At 44.1% G+C, this 15384-nt stretch overlaps 1 protein-coding gene across 1 annotated transcript; it reads left to right on the plus strand.

The window, feature by feature from the left end:
- Positions 1 to 304: 304 nt before the first annotated feature.
- On the plus strand, positions 305 to 13927 carry LOC311105900 (amyloid beta precursor protein binding family B member 1-like). Its single transcript, XM_084148123.1, has 14 exons — positions 305 to 438; positions 1116 to 1763; positions 1911 to 2119; positions 3804 to 3863; positions 4308 to 4384; positions 4507 to 4567; positions 4898 to 5044; positions 5447 to 5574; positions 8555 to 8669; positions 9113 to 9197; positions 9285 to 9380; positions 11075 to 11190; positions 11325 to 11501; positions 11660 to 13927. Exons 2-14 carry the CDS (start codon positions 1136 to 1138, stop codon positions 11813 to 11815), a joined length of 2055 nt encoding a protein of 684 aa, XP_084004249.1. The 5' UTR covers positions 305 to 438; positions 1116 to 1135; the 3' UTR covers positions 11816 to 13927.
- Positions 13928 to 15384: the final 1457 nt, after the last annotated feature.

Raw genomic sequence — 15384 nt, forward strand, 5'->3', positions numbered from 1 at the left:
ATTTCTCAATCTGGTGCATAATAGTGGAAGTTAATTCATGCAGGGAGGCGCTGACAAGCAAAGTACCTATGGCAGAATTACCAGCATTTACTACAAAGTGTTGTGTCCAACATGTTCTCAATTGGCTTACTTTTTATTAGGTCTACTATGTCATTGATTTAGTACTAAAATACCTCTTTAAATCTCTTTTGATAATGTATTCTGTGGACTCCGATCAGCGATCATAAGAGGGTTGAGTCAGAGAACCTTACGAGGCAACACAAGTGACATATTCGTGACGTACGCCCCCACCAAATCGTCAATCACTACTCTACACAACACCGCAGCATCAGCATCTGCTGGGAATCCAGATAAATGACCCCTCTACGCCTTCATAAATAATGGTGTAAATATGTAACAATAACGAGAATATATTTTATCGAAGGACACACAGCACAAGTAAGTAGATTTAGTAGCTAATAGCGCACATTTTGAATTGCCGTTCTTTGTGCTAGTGTACCAATTATGGACATATTATAATGGGTTGATGGCGGATGATGCCTGTTATTTCAGATGGTCACCTAGCTAGCTAGCAAGGAGAAGCCACCTAGTTTGCCTTTTAGTTGAATTAACGTTAGCTTAAACCACATAGCTGGTATGTTAAATTAGCAATAATACAGTAGCTAGCTCTTGACATTGTCATGGCATTTAAATTGTAATTGATTGCTTGCTAAATTAGTAACTAGTAAGCTAGTTAGAGAGGCCTAGCCAGCTAACGTTAGCTAGTAGCTAGCCGTCTAGCGTAGCGATTTGTGTCATATCTCATTGATAATGTGGCTAGCTGATGGCGCAGTTAACATTAGCTAACGTTAGCTACCTACCTATCTTACTAGCTAGCTATTTTCTAATTTCGCTTTAATGAGTCAACGCTAGTTAGGCGGCTAGCTTGCTAACATTACCTTTACCTCGCTAACTAAGGTTAGTTAACGTTACAATGTCAAACAGTTGGCTAGCCAGCCAGGTCACTTGTCTCAACTAAACTGACTCGTAACTAAACATTCGAGTGATCAGATGGGCAAAGGCATCTCTTAGCTATCTATTTTCTCTCTAACCATACCCTTCTCGATTCCCTTCAGAGCTGCTGTATAGTAGTACCATGGGTGGCCATGATGATGATGATGTATCTTATCATGTAGCCAACAACCAACATCAAGATGAAGTGCTGAAAAACAAATTGAATGACAGCGGCCTTTGGAGTGACCAAGAATCCACTGCCGGAAACAATGCAAAATGGGTCAAGGAGGGCAAAAACCAACTGAGGAAAGTAGCTGAGAAACATCAGGACCAGGACCAGAATGGGAACCAGGAGGATTTCTCCCCTCATAACACCACCGAGGAGGAGCAGCAGAGGAACAAGGAGCAGACCAAACCTCCCAAGACCGCCAAGACTCTGGGCCTGAAGGAAGAAGAGTCCAAGACCATCCTCAAGGAGCCACTACTCATCCACACTCTACTGTCTGCAGAGGATAAAGAGGGTGAGGGCGAAGAAGAGGACAAAGAGAAGGAAGATCCATCTGAGGCAGATGACGAGGCCTGCAGTCTTACAGAGGAAGAGAGGGAGTCCGAGCAGAGTAATGCGGAGGCTGAAAGAGAGGGAGGTGGGGTGGCTAGAAATCCCTGTCTGCTGTTCTCTAACGTGAATGGAACACCAAGTGATGAAGAAACCAACTGGCCAGCACTGTCTCAGGACATCACTGTTGAAAGCCCTCCAACTGGAAACAAAGGTAAGGGTGGGTTTGTTGAAATCAGTTGTGTGACTGTTTTGTTGGAACAATAATGATTATTGTCTAGTCTAACATAACAAGTGCTTCTCAGGTTGCAAGCGACGTTAGCATACTCCTTGTTTTAACCCTCCCCTTCTCTCCACACAGAGTCCTTCTGGGACTCGGAAGCCTTTGAGGCGGACACAGACCTGCCCTCTGGGTGGATGCGGGTTCGAGACACCTCAGGCACCTACTACTGGCACATCCCTACTGGCACTACTCAATGGGAGCCCCCCTCCCCTCTGGACAAGGTGGGAGACTCCATGATGTCCTCCAGTATGTCCCTGGAGACAACACCCTGTGAGGAAGAGCCAGAGGTGAGCTCTTACCCATAGGCCTTAGGGATGATTTGTGATGTACAGTGCATTTGGAAAGTATTCAGACCCCTTGACTTTTTCCACGTTTTGTTACGTTACGGCCTTATTCTATAATTGATTAAATTGTCCACCACCCCCCCCCTCAGTCTACACATAATACCCCATAATGCAAATGTATACAAAATAAATAAACTGAAATATCACATTTACATAAGTATTCAGACCCTTCACTCAGTACTTTGTTGAAGCACCTTTGGCAGCGATTACATGAGTCTTCTTGAGTATGACTCTCCAAGCTTTGCACACCTGTATTTGGGAGTTTCTCCCATTCTTCAGATCCTCTCAAGCTCTGTCAGGTTGGATGGGGAGCGTCGCGCACAGCTAATTTCAGATCTCTCCAGAGATGTTCGATCGGGTTTAAGTCCGTGCTCCGTCTGGGCCACTCAAGGACGCCACTCCTGCGTTGTCTTGGCTGTGTGCTTAGGGTAGTTGTCCTGTTGGAAGGTGAACCTTCGCCCCAGTCTGAGGTCCTGAGCACTCTGGAGCAGGTTTTCATCAAGGATCTCTCTGTACTCTGCTCCGTTCACCTTTCCCTCGATCCTGACTAGTCTCCCAGTCCCTGCCGCTGAAAAACATCCCCACAGAATGATGCTGCCACCACCATGCTTCACCGTAAGGATGGTGCCAGGTTTCCTCCAGACGTGGCACTTGGCATTCAGGCCAAAGAGTTCAATCTTGGTTTCATCAGACCAGAGAATGTTGTTTGTCATGGTCTGAGAGTCCTTTAGGTGCCTTTTGACAAACTCCAAGCGGGCTGTCATGTGCCTTTTACTGAGGAGTAGCTTCCGTCTGGCCACTCTACCATAAAGGCCTGATTGGTGGAGTGCTGCAGAGATGGTTGCCCTTCTGGAAGGTTCTCCCATCTCCACAGAGGAACTCTGGAGCTCTGTCAGAGTGACCATCGGGTTCTTGGTCACCTCCCTGACCAAGGCCCTTCTCCCCCAATTGCTCAGTTTGGCCGGGCGGCCAGCTCTAGGAAGAGTCTTGGTGGTTCCAAACTTCTTCCATTTTCAGAATGGCCACTGTGTTCTTCGGGACCTTCAATGGTGCAGAAATGTTTTGGTTACCTTCCCCAGATCTGTGCCTTGACACAATCCTGTCTCGGAGCTCTACGGACAATTCCTTCAACCTCATGGCTTGGTGTTTGCTCTGACATGCACTGTCAACTGGGGGACCTTATATAGACAGGTGTGTGCCTTTCCAAATGTCCAATCAATTGAATTTACCACAGGTGGACTCCAATCAAGTTGTAGAAACATCTCAAGGATGATCAATGGAAACAGGATGCACCTGAGCTCAATTTCAAGTCTCATAGCAAAGGGTGTGAATACTTATGTAAATAAGGTTTTTCTGTTTTCTAGGTTGTATATATTTGCTACATTTCTACAACCCTGTTTTCGCTTTGTCATTATGGGGTATTGTGTGTAGATTGATGATCATAAAAAAAAAATGTAATCCATTTTAGAATAGGCTGTAACGTAACAAAATGTGGAAAAAGTTAAGGGGACTGAATACTTTCCGAATGCACTGTATATGTTCTGTTCTGAGAAGATTTAGATCTACGCTCTCCCAATTTTTAGAATATTTGGAGAAAAAATGGCATGTTTTTGTCTGACTCTCCTAGGAAACATGGGGAAACCTCTCTAACCCAGATGAAGGGACTAGTGATGGAGAGCTGTGGAAGGTAAGAGTCAGCGTGAATATTAATAAGTACTAATGAGAATCTGGACATGGCCAAGCCCTCACATTCAGGATATCCTTTACCAAAAGGGCAACACTGACACCACAGTAAAAAGAGAATATAATTATTTTAATGAGTATGGAAAAAGTGTTTTTGAACATACCCTCACCACATACTCTGTGTATAAATCATTATTATGTGGAAAATAGTTGACATGGAAACAGAAGAAAAAGTAGAGCTACATATTTTTACTGTCTTGGCGTTACCTAAGGGACAGAAGCAGAGCACTACGCTTCAATAGCCAAAATAATACCTTCTGCCAATTACAGAGCACTTGACATTTCACAGCTTCAACCCTCGATATTTCAGTTTTAGAAACAGTAGAGTTTAGAAGGCAGCACATCTGGATTTTGATCAACTCATTCTTTGTCGTCTTGGTGATTGCAGGAGGGAGAGGTGGCATCTGATCAGAGCCTGAAGGAGTTTGAAGGGGCAACCCTGCGCTATGCGTCCATCAACCTGAAGTAAGTCATTATCACATAACGTACTATCTCATTCTCAGCCAAAACAGTCTTTCTTAAACCCTCCCCTCTTTCTCTTTCTCAAATTATAACTGTCTTATAGCTGTATAATAACTGTCTTATAGCTGTTCCCAATCTGAGGAAGAGGAGAAACTTGATCCCCATGGCACTGACCTGGAGGCTAAGGTACATTCAAATTCACTTACATTTACTCTCACTAAAGCGCTGAGGCAGGAAGACTGTAGTCATCTGTCTGTCCCTTCCCTGTCAACATACAACTACTCATTTACATTTTAGTCATTTAGCAGACACTTTTATCCAGAGCGATTTAGTTAGTGAGTGCATAAATTTTTCATACTGGCCCCCCGTGGGAATCGAAACCCACAACCCTGGCGTTGCAAACGCCATGCTCTACCAACTGAGCTACACGGGGCTCTTCCCTTTCCTAATTGAACTGTCGGTTTATCTCTCTCCGGCCCATCCTGTGTTCTCTTCGGCCTCTATTTGCTATGGCAGTATTTTGCTGTGCGTTCTCTGGGCTGGGTGGACATGTCTGAAGCGGACATGGCAGCGGGGAAGAGCAGCGTGGCTGTCAACAACTGCATCAGACAGCTGTCCTACCACAAACACAACCTCCATGACACTGCTGGCATCTGGGGAGAGGTGAGTCTGGGGACCAGGTCTACAGGAAGGGACTGGGGTGGGCTCTTCCTGTCTGGGGGAAGAGGGATAGGATTCATGTCTGGGTGAGACCCTCTGCCTTGCTTAGTCTTTTATTTAGTAATTATAATAATTACTTCTCACATTTACTGCTATTCCCTGCAGCTGCTCTGTGTTGAATAATGTTGAACATCGGAGTAATTATAATCGTCCATATGGACCACTGCTTGGGAATGTCTCTTAATCTAAAACAGGATCAAGTCTAACAGGTGTTTGCTAGAATATTATCAGTTGTAGCACAGATGGGCACATTCAAATGTAATTTGGTTGATCGCTAAGCCATTCAATTTCCTGTGCATGGTGGTGCTTCAGGAGGATAATGATATGTTTGTGTTGTGTTACCAGGGTAAGGACATGCTGATGGTCCTGGAGAATGACACTATGAATCTGATCGACCCACTGGGACAGACTCTGCTGCACTCCCAGCCCATCGCCAGCATCCGCGTGTGGGGCGTGGGCCGAGACAATGGCAGGTCAGTGTCCACTAGAACAACCAGACGCTGTTTGGCACCACATCTAGAGGTTGGAAAGCACTGCTGTGGCAGTCAGATTAAGTGGTGTAGCTACTTTTACAGGAATAGAAAATGCTGTTTAACTCTTTAGTATTTGTACTATTTTATGTAGTGTTTATTTATTAAATTGTCTATCTAATCTTAGCAGTCACCTAACTATTACTTAATCATGACCATCCATACCTAATTAAGAGATATTAGGCACTGGTAATTTGTTCAATTTTCTTAGTTGCACTATGCAGAAATCGCTCTGCCATTTCCTGGTTGATAAAATTCTAATAGTTTGCCTAATTTCAGTTTGTGACAAAACAAGCATGTATAGTGTAGAGAATCATGTACCATCTAAACCGCAGTGAAATAACATTTCCATAACTACAAATATTGTATTTTCAGCTTTTTGAAACTGGTGTGCAAAACCGGAAAACGAAGCATAGAAATAGCGTACATAGAACAGATCTGCCACTTCTTAGACTGGCTTTCAATGAGAATGACATATCTACAGTGAGGGGAAAAAAAGTATTTCATCCCCTGCTGATTTTGTACGTTTGCCCACTGACAAAGAAAGGATCAGTCTATAATTTTAGTGGTAGGTTTATTTGAACAGTGAGAGACAGAATAACAACAAAAAAATCCAGAAAAACGCATGTCAAAAATGTTATAAATTGATTTTCATTTTAATGAGGGAAATAAGTATTTGACCCCTCTGCAAAACATGACTTAGTACTTGGTGGCAAAACCCTTGTTGGCAATCACAGAGGTCAGACGTTTCTTGTAGTTGGCCACCAGGTTTGCACACATCTCAGGAGGGATTTTGTCCCACTCCTCTTTGCAGATCTTCTCCAAGTCATTAAGGTTTCGAGGCTGACGTTTTGCAACTCAAACCTTCAGCTCCCTCCACAGATTTTCTATGGGATTAAGGTCTGGAGACTGGCTAGGCCACTCCAGGACCTTAATGTGCTTCTTCTTGAGCCACTCCTTTGTTGCCTTGGCCGTGTGTTTTGGGTCATTGTCATGCTGGAATACCTATCCACGAGGGAAGGAGGTTCTCACCCAAGATTTGATGGTACATGGCCCCGTCCATTGTCCCTTTGATGCAGTGAAGTTGTCCTGTCCCCTTATCAGAAAAACACCCCCAAAGCATAATGTTTCCACCTCCATGTTTGACGGTGGGGATGGTGTTCTTGGGGTCATAGGCAGCATTCCTCCTCCTCTAAACATGGCGAGTTGAGTTGATGCCAAAGAGCTCCATTTTGGTCTCATCTGACCACAACACTTTCACACAGTTCTCCTCTGAATCATTCAGATGTTCATTGGCAAACTTCAGACAGGCCTGTATATGTGCTTTCTTGAGCAGGGGGATCTTGCGGGTGCTGCAGGATTTCAGTCCTTCACGGCATAGTGTGTTACCAATTGTTTTCTTGGTGACTATGGTCCCAGCTGCCTTGAGATCATTGACAAGATCCTCCCGTGTAGTTCTGGGCTGATTCCTCACCGTTCTCATGATCATTGCAACTCCACGAGGTGAGATCTTGCATGGAGCCCCAGGCCGAGGGAGATTCACAGTTCTTTTGTGTTTCTTCCATTTACGAATAATCGCACCAACTGTTGTCACCTTCTCACCAAGCTGCTTTGCAATGGTCTTGTAGCCCATTCCAGCCTTTTGTAGATCTACAATCTTGTCCCTGACATCCTTGGAGAGCTCTTTGGTCTTGGCCATGGTGGAGAGTTTGGAATCTGATTGATTGATTGCTTCTGTGGACAGGTGTCTTTTATACAGGTAACAAGCTGAGATTAGGAGCACTCCCTTTAAGAGTGTGCTCCTAATCTCAGCTCGTTACCTGTATAAAAGACACCTGGGAGCCAGAAATCTTTCTGATTGAGAGGGGGTCAAATACTTATTTCCCTCATTAAAATGCAAATCAATTTATAACATTTTTGACATGTGTTTTTCTGGATTTTGTTGTTGTTATTCTGTCTCACTGTTCAAATAAACCTACCATCAAAATTATAGACTGATCATTTCTTTGTCAGTGGGCAAACGTACAAAATCAGCAGGGGATCAAATACTTTTTTCCCTCACTCTATAACTCATTTCTATGTGAATTTGGTCGGGTCCCCCCAAAAAGTTACATATTGCTGCTATAAGTGTTACTAAAACATGTTAATCTTCATGCCTTGGGGTAGAGTTTCCCCATCCTAGACCTCTGGATGTGGTCTGTTTTCCTACTGAATTTGCACAGAGCAGTTATTTGCCCATTTCTAAAGACTGTGTGAGTCATTAAGGCTGTGTTTACACAGGCTGCCCAATTCTGATCTTTTTTCCACGAATTGCTCTTTTGACCAATCACATGAGATCATTTTAGAGCTGAACTGATTAGTCAAAAGACGGATTTGTGGGGGAAAAAAGGTCAGAATTGTTCTGTCTTTGTAAATGCAGCCTATGATCGCCAACATAGGGCTTACATTCCTTACAAACCCACTTGGCAATGACATGCTCAAATACAGAACTGCAACCCTGAGACACTACTGCCCTCTGGTGGGTTGTCATGGTATTTCAATAACACAACTGTGGGTTGTCCATGGTATTGCAATAGCATTTCCTTTCAAGGCACTGACATTCACTACAAATCAGATTTTCATTTTCTACTAGTGTTTTTGTAATAACTGTGATTAACTGATCATTATTTATTTTCATGCTGCCCTATACAGGGAAAGGTATTGTACAGATATGATTATTTGCATTTCTTCATCTTTATACTTTCATGTCCCATGGTGTTTATAGTTTAATTGATTGTATTGTCATATCTAACATGATTGCATGCAATATATATTTTTTTGTTGCCATTTCTTCTTGTGGGTTGTTATCATTAAAGTTAGAGAAATGCATGGGTTCATGTAACAGTATGTAAATGGTGTTACTTTTCTCTATTTGTTACAACAGAGACTTTGCTTATGTAGCGCGAGACAACCTGACCCAGGTCCTCAAGTGTCATGTGTTCCGCTGTGACTCACCTGCCAAGAACATCGCCACCAGTCTGCATGAGATGTGCTCCAGGGTGAGGCTCCCATGTTTCCCATGTAATCCCATGTTTCCCATGAGATGTGCTCTAGGGTGAGGCTCCCATGTTTCCCATGTAATCCCATGTTTCCCATGAGATGTGCTCCAGGGTGAGGCTCCCATGTTTCCCATGTAATCCCATGTTTCCCATGAGATGTGCTCTAGGGTGAGGCTCCCATGTTTCCCATGTAATCCCATGTTTCCCATGAGATGTTCTCCAGGGTGAGGCTCCCATGTTTCCCATGTAATCCCATGTTTCCCATGAGATGTGCTCTAGGGTGAGGCTCCCATGTTTCCCATGTAATCCCATGTTTCCCATGAGATGTGCTCCAGGGTGAGGCTCCCATGTTTCCTATGGCACATATCTAATGTACTATTTCCTCTGGAATGACTCAGTTCACGATGACCTGAACATATCTTTCCCTCTCTCTCTACATTCAGATAATGACAGAGAGGAAGCTATCCAAGCCATTTCTTAGCAGGTACAATTATGACCAGTGCAAACCCATGGAGATTCCTGCTCAAGGTAACCCCAGTGATAGTTCTAGAGTTCATTTGATAACAAACGTTAGACACCAGACACTAACTCCATACCCATTTTCTTCCTCTGCAGAGTTTCCGGTTCCAAAAAATGAAAATTTCCAACATTTTCTTGTGTATTACCTTGGTAACGTACCTGTGGCCAAGCCTCTAGGTAAGGGACGCATGGGTAAGGAAATATTTTATTGACTTAGTAGTTAGGTAAATACACTATATATACACAAGTATGTGGACACCTCTTCAAATTAGTGGATTTGGCTATTTCAGCCACACTCGTTGCTGACAGGTGTATAAAATCGAGCACACAGCCATGCAATCCCCATAGACAAACATTGGCAGTAGAATGGCCTTACTGAAGAGCTCAGTGACTTTCAACGTGGCACCGTCATAGGATGCTAGCTTTCCAACAAGTCACTTTGTCAAATTTCTGCCCTTCTAGAGCTGCCCCGGTCAACTGTAATTGCTGTGAAAAAGTCTAGGAGCTCAGCCGCGAAGTGGTAGGCCACACAAGCTCACAGAACGGGGCTGCCGAGTGCTGTAGCGCGTACAAGTCGTCTGTCCTCGGTTGCAACACTCACTACCGAGTTCCAAACTGCCTCTGGAAGCAACGTCAGCACAAGAACTGTTAGTTGGGAGCTTCATGAAATGGGTTTCCATGGCCAAGTAGCCGCACACAAGCCTAAGATCGCGATGTCAAGTGTCGGCTGGAGTAGTATAAAGTTTGTCGCCATTGGACTCTGGAGCAGTGGAAACGCATTCTCAGGAGTGATGAATCACACTTCAACATCTGGCAGTCCGACGGACGAATCTGGGTTTGGTGGATCAAATCAAATTTGATTTGTCACATGCGCCGAATACCGTGAAATGCTTACTTACAAGCCCTTAACCAACAATGCAGTTTAAGAAATAGAGTTAAGAAAATATTTACCCCACCCAAAAAAGTTACACAATAAAATAACAATACCGAGGCTATATACAGGGGGTACCGGTACCGAGTCAATGTGCGTAGGTACAGTTTAGTTGAGGTAATTTGTACATGTAGGTAGGGGTAAAGTGACTATGCATAGATAATAAACAGTGATTAGCAGCAGTGTAAAAACAAAGGGGGGGGGTCAATGTAAATAGTCCGCGTGGCCAGGAGAACGCTACCTGCCCGAATGCATAGTGCCAACTGTAAAGTTTGGTGGAGGAGGAATAATGGTCTAGGGCTGTTTTTAATGGTTCGGGCTAGGCCCCTTAGTTCCAGTGAAGGGAAATCTTAACGCTACAGCATACAATGACATTCTAGACGATTCTGTGCTTCAAACTTTGTGGCAACAGTTTGGGGAAGGCCCTTCCCTGTTTCAACATGACAATGCCCCAGTGCACAAAAAACAAGGTCCATACAGAAATGGTTTGTCGAGGTCGCAGTGGAAGAACTTGACTGGCCTGCACAGAGACCTGACATCAACCCCATCGAACACCTTTGGTATGAATTGGAACACTGACTGCGAGCCGGGCCTAATCGCCCAACATCAGTGCCCAACCTTACTAATGCTCTTGTGGCTGAATGGAAGCATGTCCCCGCAGCAATGTTCCAACATCTAGTTGAAAGCCTTCCCAGAAGAGTGGAGGCTGTTATAGCAGCAAAGGGGGGGACCAACTCCATATTAATGCCCATGATTTTGGAATGAGATGTTCGACGAGCAGGTGTCCACATACTTTTGGTCATGTAGTGTTTATTTAGCTGTGCAGTAAAACATCTGGCTGTGCTTTGTGCGGGACTGTTTTGCGCTTCGCTGCGTACATGGCTAGCTAGCTACTACCATGCAGTTTACCTTGCCTTGTGGATACTGTTAACAGTATAACTGTCTCGTCTCCTAGGTGTGGACACAGTCAATGATGCTTTGGAGGCTGCAATGAACAGCACAAGGAAGCAGGATTGGACCCCCGTCTCTGTCAACGTGGCCCCTGCCACTCTCACCATCCTCACCAGAGAGGTAGTTACTAACTAACCCATCCACAACATCATCTCAGTTACACACAGACAGTTAGTAGAAGTCATGTGAGTATGGCTCTCTCTCCTGACTGTTCTCTCTCCTGACTGTGCTGTGTGTCCCCCTGTCCTCCCCAGACTGAGGACGTGTTGTCAGAGTGCCGGGTGCGGTTCCTGTCCTTCATGGGCGTGGGGAAGGATGTCCACACCTTTGCCTTCATCATGGCCGAGGGCCCCGGGGACTTCATCTGTCACATGTTCTGGTGTGAGCCCAATGCTGCCAGCCTGAGTGAGGCGGTGCAGGCCGCCTGCATGGTGAGTCACCCGACTGGACAGTGGACTGGGGTTTTGATATGTTGTCTATAATATAGAAAATTTCATTAAGGCCTGTTTATTGTTTCCTTGAATTGTATTGATGCATTTTGGTATCTGTACTGATGTAGTCCTGCTGTATGTCTGTGTCCTGTCCACAGCTGCGCTACCAGAAGTGTCTGGACGCGAGACCTCCCAGCCTGGGCTCCTGTCTGCCCACTCCCCCTGCTGACTCCGTGGCCCGCCGGGTCAGGATGGGGGTCCAGAGTCTGCTGGGAAGCTTCAAGCAGTACAGGTCAGGATCCCAGTCCCTCTGAGTAGAAGAGAGAAGATCTACTCCTCACCAACACTAACCCATACCAGCAGCTCCAGCTCACTCCTCCACTCCTCCACTCTTCCCTCTTTCTCCCTTTCTTTCGGCCTTACACTCGTTTCTGGCCTTCCTTAGAGATAGTCCACTTGTCCTGTCATTAGTGCATGGCATTATATGTAACTGAGGAAATGCTTACTTACTAGTGATTGCAAAGTGTGTTTTTCTATACATCTGCTGTATAATTTTCCGTTTGCTTTGTACTCAAACTGAATGAGCCCTGACAACAGCCTATTGTTTGTTCTGTTGCTGGGATTTAATCTGTTTGTTCTGTTGCTGGGATTGAATCTGTTTGTTCTGTTGCTGGGATTGAATCTGTTTGTTCTGTTGCTGGGATTGAATCTGTTTGTTCTGTTGCTGGGATTTAATCTGTTTGTCACTATTTTAGTGTTTTAGCAGAAACCATGTCTGGCAGGAAGTGTTCGTATGATGGGATGTAACTACAGGTTTCTTCACAGTAGGAAGTTAGGACATATTTAGGAAGATTCCCCACAGTGCAATGATGGTTTCGTCATGGGGCTATGCTCCTCCCCAAACAGGAACAACACCTATGTTTTATACTGGTGTCTAAAGAAGGTCATGCAATCACTGTCGAGAAGCTAGTATAGTAGAGTCTCATGATGTTTGTTTTCTACCATGTCATTACCCTGTACACTCCTCAGCCTCTCTCCTCCTGTCCAACGGAGGTGTTTTACACTAGCCATCAAAGAGCCCAAGGACAGTGTCACCTAGAGAGCTTTATGTTCCCCACTGCAACCAGTGGGTTTTAGTCTTCCATTAAAGAAGTGTATAATCATGTGTCACGTCCTAGTGAACAACCAGTGATTTCGGAGTGTACTGTAGTTGCGTTTCCCATACATTTGCATGAACGTTTGCAAGTTCAGTGCTTGTGTGCAATAATCAGATGTTCCTGTATGTGGTGGTGGTAGAATGGCTTGCCAGGCTTCCATATGTTTATATAGCAGCACACACTGTACTGTGGTTTCTTTCATGTAGGGGCCTGGCTATAGCTCACTAGGGCTTGGCCAACAAAAAGAGGCGATGGTGAAAATAGACTTCTGGTCATGGAAAAGTAACCTAGAAAATACAACATCTCAAGGCGTAGGTTTTCCATCTGAGTCAGTCAACTGCAGCTGGTTCCCACCACCACTAAATAGTACTGTAGGACCTCACCACACCACACACTGCATGTTTTAATAGCTTAGAGGAATAACAAGGGTAATATCTTCCTGCGGCGGTTTAGTGCTGAACTCTTAGTTATTGTAACATACTAGATGTGTGCTACTGTATGGTAAAGGGGGGGGGGGGGGCTGTATTCTGTACCTGTTGTTTAGTGTTTGTAAAGCATGTCACTAGCCTGTATCCGTGTCTATCAATATATAAGCTAGCTAGTAGTAGATTAGTTGTCCCTGTCAGATCCTTTCCACTGAGTAGCTGAGAGCAGGTCAGTATCTGTCTCCCTTAGTCACTGCCCTGGGACAGGGATAACATTGAGAGGATGACACCAATGGTTTACATTTATGATTTTATAGATTTTCTTTTTTTTGTATGTTTTTTTTCTTTCTTTCTTTTTTCTTCCACTTTTTGCTCTGCTATGGGCCCTGGACACTAAGTAATGTATGTTCTATTGTTTGCATACGCTACTGAGGAGCAGTTGCACATTTGCTCATTACTGATTGATTATTGATTGATTGATTGTATTAGAGAACACAAGTCAGATAATAGTTGTGTTTTTTATGTTTGAAAAACAAATGAAATGTGTTTGTCAGAAGTATTTAGTGCAATAGTTATTTGACCTATAACAAAATGAAACATGTAAAATATAGAAACACTATCTGAAATTAGACTGGATTGTTTAATACTATACAGTAACTCCTGTTCACTTTTCATTGTGCTCCTTTGTCTAATTCTGTTATGTTAGTACTTCCAAGGTCAACATTAAAAACAAGATGAATATTGGAACACTAGCTGATACATTTATTTCACAATTTATGTAATTTAGGTGTATACAATGTATCTGTATATAAAAGTCCCTGCACAATAAATAAATGTGAACATATCTTATTTTTGGTGTTGCATATATTTTGGCACAATTTGCATGGTTTTGGTGTGATGTGAATTAGTGAAGCCATGTGGATTGGAGAGATTGTATTCCAAAGGGCAGTTGTGGATTAGATCTGTCTGTAAATTATGTCTCCTTTCGTAACCGGTGGTAGAACCACAGAAATCCTCCATTTTCAATCAATGGTTTTTATCTGACATTCCTGGCAATCCCATTAAAATGGAAGAGAAGCCAGGCCAGGCAGTCTGTCTAGTCCTTTGCATAATGTATGAAAACCTGCTGACATTGGTTTTACCATATGTATTGTGAGAGACACAAGCGTAGAGATGGATAGAGGCCTCATCTTTGTATCTGTGACGGCATGGTCAGCGCCATTGAGGCTCTCTCCATTTTCTTCTTCACGAATGGCTGATCCCTCCTGATGACCCGGTTGGACATGACTCCAATGGGTCACCAGGAGGGATCAGCCAATGAAGTTGGAAGTCCCACCCACTTGACTACATTAAAATGTTGGAAGCCCTCAGTGGTGCTGCTCATGCTAATACAGCCTTTTGGCCACTAGAGGCCTCTATCATTCTCTATGGGTGTGAGGACCATGCATGAATAACATGCAGAGCTCACCCCATGTCACCTGTTCATTCATGACCGTATGCTGCCCCCTCCTGGTGTGTTCAAAAGGCCCAGGGAGGGAGGCTGGATATAGGCTGGTCATTGTTTCCATGGGAGATGGCTTTGGAGATGAAAGGATGCTGTATATAGGCTGGTTATTGTTTCCATGGGAGACGGCTTTGGAGATGAAAGGTGCACATCAAGTGGTCCAGGCCCAGACGGGTAATGGACTCTCCGTCTGTACGAGGATACCTCTCCTATTCCGTGCCAGCGGGACTGCACTGCTGTGCTATGGGACACATCAAGGGCTTGGTGGTAATTGGGTCCTTTTTAAGGGATTGGCCAGCTCCCCGCCCCATTTACACTGTGGGTTGGTTTGGGGTTTTGTTTGTGTTCCCTCGTCCCTCATTTTTATGATGTAGTTTGATTAATTTGAGGCGTGCTGGCTCACAGTGGGAGGGGGTCTGAGTTCAGTGTCTTGTTGATGTAGGTGACCCATATCAAAGTCCTGCTACCCTCCGCTTCCTCCACCCAGAACTGGGGTTATTTTAGCCTATACATCTGTATGCTCAAACAACATGCTATAGATTTTATCTTGGTTATTATTAAGTACTGTGTTAGAAAATGATGTTTATTTTACATAGGTCCTTATGTGAAAATGTGCTCTTCAAAAGCAAGGAAATATAATTATTTCTGTCTTTGAGTTTCCTCTATCCCCAAATGTATTCATATTGTTCCATATGATTATGAATGAGCGGTGGTATGTTTTTCACCATCCATGCTTAAATCACATTGTTTTGTCTCTTTATTCTACTGTTTGCCATCATGCTGAAACACATTTCTAA

Source organism: Coregonus lavaretus (assembly GCF_964263955.1).
Source record: "Coregonus lavaretus genome assembly, chromosome: 30".
In the NCBI taxonomy this organism is placed as follows: domain Eukaryota; kingdom Metazoa; phylum Chordata; class Actinopteri; order Salmoniformes; family Salmonidae; genus Coregonus; species Coregonus lavaretus.